This window comes from Benincasa hispida, chromosome 1, assembly GCF_009727055.1.
Source record: "Benincasa hispida cultivar B227 chromosome 1, ASM972705v1, whole genome shotgun sequence".
NCBI lineage: Eukaryota > Viridiplantae > Streptophyta > Magnoliopsida > Cucurbitales > Cucurbitaceae > Benincasa > Benincasa hispida.
In genome coordinates, this window is record NC_052349.1 from 52,975,364 (window position 1) to 52,982,643 (window position 7,280).

At 34.1% G+C, this 7,280-nt stretch overlaps 1 protein-coding gene across 1 annotated transcript; it reads right to left on the reverse strand.

Moving 5' to 3' along the window:
• Positions 1–1,176: 1,176 nt before the first annotated feature.
• Positions 1,177–3,884, reverse strand: LOC120085951 (probable galacturonosyltransferase 9). Its single transcript, XM_039042290.1, has 3 exons — positions 3,444–3,884; positions 1,952–3,160; positions 1,177–1,746 (listed from the first exon to the last, which is right to left on the reverse strand). Exons 1-3 carry the CDS (start codon positions 3,609–3,611, stop codon positions 1,471–1,473), a joined length of 1,653 nt encoding a protein of 550 aa, XP_038898218.1. The 5' UTR covers positions 3,612–3,884; the 3' UTR covers positions 1,177–1,470.
• Positions 3,885–7,280: the final 3,396 nt, after the last annotated feature.

Here is a 7,280-nt window from a genome sequence, read left to right on the forward strand (position 1 = left end):
ACATTAACAAAAAAGAAAAAGGTGTTCTAGATCCTCCAGATGCCTTTCATAAAAAAAAATTACAAAGGTAATTCAAATCATCAAGCTCCTTCTAAAAAACCATCTTCCATTGAGGATTGAAGTTGGGTTATAGATCCTCCATAACCCAACAGGTAAGGTAATTATACAACTTAACTTTGGGAGAGAGAGAGAAGGCTCCACAAAGAGAACCACCAACAGACCGTCTTCATTCAACACAGTAATAATACCATCTAATGCCTCCTTGGAGACCAAAAAAGAGTAAGACCAACCCATGCTTAAAGAACTCAAAAGCACAATGACCAAGATTAAAGCATTTCTTGGTAGCTTTACCAAAAAAAAAAAAAGGCATTTCTTGGTAGCGAAGAGGCAGAGACTACATTAGGTGTCTTGAGGTCGATGCTTTCATGGAAACAAACACTCGTTGAAGCATTCCTGATGTATTTGGCTCCAAACGATACAAGGGTAAAACAGAGTTCTTCACTTGTGAAGAAACATGATGGCCACTCTTAAAGACACATGGTCACTTCAGACAAAGATGTATGTACAGTACAGATTGCTAGCATGATCGAGTAAACATACCACTGGCTACATACCTCACTAAGAAACCATAGAAAATTCTTTTGTAACTATAGTTTAACGATAACCATAAACAAGGCCTAAGGCCAACAATAGCTAGAGAGAGTTCATATGCATGGCTTGTAAAAGTGACCATTCAGGACTACTTTCAGAATTACTATTACAAGATTACAAGGCTTGGTTGATGTTAGAAAACTTCACCATACATCCGACAGGGTATAAAGACTCGTTGAAGCGCATTGAGATATAGGAAATCTTACAGCTAACCAGAACTGAGGGTAAAATTATGGTTCTGCACAATCTAAAATTAACAGAGCTGTGATAGAAAGGTGCTCTTCAAGTCTTCATGCTATACAAACATGTTTTCTTGTGTAATTTTACGAAAGTCGGAGTGCTCCTAATCTGAAATATAACTCAAGGTGAAGAAACCTTGAACATTGAGATCAACTGACGATATTTCAAGTTTTAAAACCAAATACATTCCTCGTTTCAGCCAAAGAAACATATGCATTGCAGATCATGCATACCATGGACAAACCCCAGATCATTAAAATAAAAAATAAAAAAAAGATGGCGAAGTAAAAGGGAAAGGAAATTATGTTTCTTTATAAAAAAAAAAAAAAAGAAATCATCCAATTTCACTGGGTATAGAATCCTTGCTTGAAACATTGGAGCCTATCCAGTGTTAAGTTAAATTGCCAGTAACATTCATGTGATTTAAGAAATTAAATATTGGCTATATTACAAAGCTTTGCTCCAGATATAACGGCTGATGAGAAATTCAAAACTTTAAGCAATAATCATGAAAGAAACTATGAGAAACTAATTTTTTTTGCTTGTACCTGATTGGTGACAGAGCAACTACACGCTCATCTAAAGTCCAAAATTGCACACCTGCACAAATTCCATATCACTGTCCACATATTTGGTCCAAAAACCTTTATACTGGTTCATGGCAATATCGAGCCAAGGTTTCATGTTTCCGTTGTAATGAATGACTGCAGCATTGTTGATAGCATCCATGCTTATACTGGGATTATAACCAAGACCAAGAACATGCCAAGATCTGTCCAGTGACTTTGTTTTTGAGTAGAAGGTGATTAGACCAGGTGGAAGCGTTCCCCCACTCCATAAAGATCCGTCCTCATTCTAAAAAAAAGTTCAGGGGAAAATCTAGTTAGTTCTCCAACTAAATCAAAAGCTTATATCACTTTCAGAAACATGATAAAGATAAGGAAAATAGAAACAATGAGATAGACAAGCAATGAAATCTCCATGTGGTAGCATAAATTGTATAAGTTCTTAGAAGTATAAAGAGGCAACTAAAATTATTCTTTCGAAACCAGATACTAACCAAATTCTGCCAATAATTGTATTCCTCCGTACATTTCTCACTTTTCCAAGCATCAAGATCAAATATATTTATCCCATAAGACCAGGCACATGCCTTGGGATTTAACTTCTCCTTAATTAGAGGGTTTGAGAAATTCAAATAATGAGTGAATCGATGGAAGGACCCAAAGCAAGTCTCAACTGCACCATTTACCCTCCCGTCTAAATCTATCTTCCACAATCCTGTTAAGTCTTTCTGAACAACTACATCATCTTCCAAGAAAACAATTTTCTGCAACTTAGGAAACATTTCAGGCAAGTAAAACCGAAGGTGATTCAGCAGGGATGTATCCTTAGGGTTCTTAAATTTTACTGAGTTGTCAGAAGAAGGCTTTTGTGAGTTCACCAACTCCTGTTGCCTTAACAATGGCACATATGATGAGTTCAAGAATGTAAAATCTCCCACAGCCTTTATTTCAATATGAGCTCCTCTTTCCACCGGTCTCATCTTAAACCAGACCTTCATTGCTGCAAGATTCATCCTATCTGTTACAATATGAAAAACATGTTTCCATGGTTCTTCAGCATTCATCACCACGGATCTCACCACAACAGATACAGCAATGATGTTATCCGAGAAAATTGCATAATGATACAGACTTGGATCCTCAAACTCAGCCTTAGGCTCATCTTCTGTATACTTCTCTGGATGCGAAATCTTCTCCTCCACAAGCCTCATAGATAAACAATGCAAACTTTTTGGTATTGACCTTGCAGCAATGGAGCTTGCAAATGCCCCGTTCTTCTTTGCCTTAATAAGCAACTCATTAACCGCGAAAATTGTGTCTTTCAACTTCTGAATTTTCAACTGATTATCATAATTCTCTTTTGACTCCACAATCATCATCCTTGCAGTCTTCACTCTATCCTTCACCTCCTTCTCAAATTGCCTCAACACATCCTCATCTAGAGGACCCGTCGATTCAAACAACGTCCCATGGTAATTTGGTTTCATCTGAATATCTGCGAAATTTTGAGCTAAATCATCAAACATCTTTAATTGCTTAGACATCTCAAGCTTGAGCTTTCTAGCATATGCAGCATAAGCATTAACAAGGGTGATGTGATCACTCGCTTGCTTATATATCAAATCTAAACGAGTTTTCAATGGATCAGAATTCAGAGTCAAAAACGTTCTGCGCACATAAGCATTTCCTGTGGTAGGAAGGGCCTGCATCAAAACGTCCAAAAAAAAAAAAAAAACAATCAAGCCATTTCCAGCGGAAGAAAAAACCAACCTCCACTGATTCCGTTTCTCAACCAATGAGATAAAAACGCTGAATAAATCAGTTCGATCGAGACATTACAAACTGGGTCTCATTGGCAATCAAGATTACGAAGTGGGGTTCTACTAAATCCAGTTCCAGACATAGCTAAGTTAAATTCGACTCAATTAAAGAGAGAAAATCAAACAAATGAGTGCAGAAATAAGGAAGAAGGGCTGAGGGAATTACAGAATCGTGATGCGGCGTGGACGGATTCGTGGTGAAGATGACTGAAAGAGTGGCAATGAAGAGAAGAGAAAACAGAGCCGAAATGAAGATCCGGTAAGAGAAGAAGCTCCGGGGGTTAAACCCACCAAAATTTGACGCTCCTCGGCTTCCCCGGACGGCAACCGCCATTGCTGAAGCACCTCAACTGAAGCGAATTCAGCTTGAATCTGTAAAGGAAGGAAGCTTAAACGAAAAATGGAGAACAAGATCTGAAATCTGAAATTGTTGAATCAAGTGAGAAAAGATCAAAAGATTTTGTTGGCCAATTTCTTAAATTATTCAGATTTATGTGGAATTTTATTATTGCTATTAAATTTCTCCTTTTATCTTTTCGTCGGTGAGAGTGAGATTTATGGAAGTAGCCAAAATAAAGATATCCTTGTTTTTGCCTTAATGCGAGTAGACAGAAGGACGAGGTCTATCATGCTCTAAAACTTTGAAAGTCATGCTTGGATTTCTAAGATGAATTTTGGCCCATTTTCATTTCTTTTTTTTTTCCTTTTTCATTTTATTTCTTTACTTGTGTTATAGTAATTCTGATTTATGTTCATTTTAAAATAGCTTAAATTGAAATTTAATCTGGTTAGGATTTAATTATTATAAATTGATAAAAAAAATATATATATATATATCATATATAATCTCTATTATTTGATGAACCCTAGAAACTATTTATAAAGAATTTATCATATGTAAGAACTAAATTCAAACTTTCACCAAACTATAAATGCTAAAGTAATGATTTAACCTTTTTTAAACTACATGCATTCTTATTATTTGTATGAACTAGCTTAACAAGTTTTAAGAGATTAATAACTCCTTTTAAATGCTCAAACTCTTACTCTAGTAGAAAGTTATTTAATGAAGTCGTTATGATTGTTGGTTTCATCCAATAACTATTATATGCAAGTTTAAAATTTGTTTGTCCTCTTAGCGATCATAATTTTTAAATTCTCCGTCGGATATTTAATGGCTTGAAATTGTTAGAAGTCAATAGAACACAAAATGTATTGTTATTATGCTCGACTTATTATTGATAGTGTTGGCATGCAATTAGCAGAAACAACTAGAATCATTAAGCAATCTAATTAAGTAAATTTGAGTAATCAAGCATGCAATTCATTAGGGTTTCAAAAAAGAAAAAAACATATCTTTTGAAGAAGCTATCTTCAAATTCTCCTCCAATCTAGTTCGAGTCTCCATCCAAATGCTTGATGACAAATAAGAGATCTTCTTTACCATCCTCTAGACCCTTAGATTGGAATATGGATTCCAAGATGGGACTTAATTGTTCGGAGTTATGGAGAGATTTTCTAGTTTTTCTTCTCAAAGTGTTGAAGAACACTTCTTCCACATTTTTTCAAGAAAAAACCACTATGCATCATCCTTAATCTCAGCCCATTTTGAACTATTTTGTTCAACCAACTCATGCAAATTGGATTGAAAGTGATATTGACACCTAAGCTCAACAATTTGAGAGGGAATTTTGTGTCATATGTGGGGTAATCCCACTTAAATTCATTTTCCAATTTAAATGAATTTGTTTAAAACAAAATTAATTTTTATTAGTTCTGAAACCAAATTAATTTAATAATTAAGATTATATAAAATTCTTTTAATTTTATTGAAAATTAATTCTATATATAAAAAAATAAAATTAATTCTCAATAATTAATTAATTAATTTAATATCAAATATTAAATTAATACAATACACCAATTCAAAATACATAAATCATTATTTATGTATTTAATATTTAAATCGAATTTAAATATTATCCAATCCTCCAATTTCGTTTAATTCAATCATTAAACGTTTAATTATATCGAATATAGTTAATAATTCCCATAATTTGAATTTGAACATTTCAAATTCCCTCATCATTCTATTCTTAAGGTTTAGTCCGTTTGTAAGCTAGTAAGGGACCTACAGATCATGGGCTCCAACAATTCGAGGTTAATTGTTTAAACTCTTTAAACCAAATTAATCAACATTCGTTAACTAACGGGCCACTCCACTAAAGTCTAGTAGTTGCACTCCCCTCACTATAAATATATTTTTGTCCACATGATTTAACCGTAATTAGTAAGTCGACCCATCACAGGTTGTTCATGATAACGACTAGGTCAATTGTTATTTTATCCCCAAGATTACATCTTGCTCCTTAAGTCCTACTGATCCTCTAATGAACAAATTGATTTGTGATTCAATCACCAAACTGAAACCCTCTAGGACCAATGAGAGGGGAGGCCCTTGTTCAAGACCTGAAACTAGTACTTAAGATAACAACCTCTCTACTAACCTTAAAAGCTGGTAAGAGTAAATTCCATCTTGCACCCTATGTCCCAAGCTATCTACCCAGTCTTACCCCTAAAATGGAATGCTTATTGAGCCGGCGTTGTTGAGCCAACCCTCACTTATGCAAATCTAAGGATAATCCCGAAAAAATAAGAGTTCAAAGTTAGCTCAGGATTAAGGTCTAGTTACCTAGGTCATCAATTTGAAATAGTCAGTCTTAAACAATAAACAGCGTTATAAAGTAAAAGCGACTTATACAAACTCTTCTCACTCGCATGTTTCCACATGAACAATTCAAGATCATATTGTTTGTACCAAATATAAAGCGGGTCATATCCGATAGTGTTACCAGAATAAGGTACCCAACCTTATTTGTATACGATAGACTGTTATGGCTATCTACTCGAACTTGATCCAATTTATGTCTCTACATAAAGCCCAAGTATTTATGTAACAGTCATGGATCTTAGTTTATTGGATTTAGTGCAATTTACATATTCAATAACCATTTTATTGCAAATAGAATATGTTTAATGTCTATAAACTGTGAGTTTTAAGACATACAACCCAACAATTATTAGTTTTGAGATTTATTTTGATGCTTTCATGTAGTTATTATTTTATAACAATCGAGTCACTCCAGCCAAAATGTTGATCAAATGAAAAATAAGAATATTTGGAGCCAAAAGAAGAAATTTGGAGTATTAGGGTTACATCAACGAGTGTTGCAGCAAGAAATCCTTAGAGGATAGCACTGAGACATTACAACGATGCCATTTTCATAACTTTAAGACATCGAGTCTTGAAGCTACAATTGGGCTTCTATAAGTTCTTCTTTTCTAACCAAATTTGAGTGAGTTATTGGGGGTCCCAATTTTGATTTCCACTTAGTCTAGAGGGTATAAGACATATTCTTTAGAGTCAAAGAAGATATTCAAGTTCCAGATATGAAAGTATGGTTAAGAAAGGTTTAAAATGTATCAATAAGGTGCTGAAGGGATCAAATGCTTCGATCTCATAGCAGAAGCGATGGAATCACTTCTTATCAGAATTAAAACATACTAAAATAGTAAAAACGATTAAGCATAAAGGGAACGTACCTTTGTAGATGTGAAGCTCCAACAAGATGCTCCTCCAAATAATCTTCTCCTTCACAAGATCTTCCTCGTTATGACTCTGGCAAAGATCAGATTTGAAGAAATCTCCTTTGAAAAATGTTAAAAAAAACTAGAGAGATCTAGAGAACTTTTCTCTAAGTTTTTGGGAGCTTATTCTAAGAATTCCTTTGCAGAATAATGGTAGAGATGTATAGTCCATGAGGACTCCATACGACCCTTTAAATACAACTTAGTTAGGTTAAATCTAATCTCATTAGGATAAACCTATTTATAATTAACCATTTTAATATCTCATAATAAAATGATTAAATACTTGAATCATATTCAAATAAATTAATTCTCTCATTATCTCTTTAATTTGAATCTCATTCAAATCAAATAA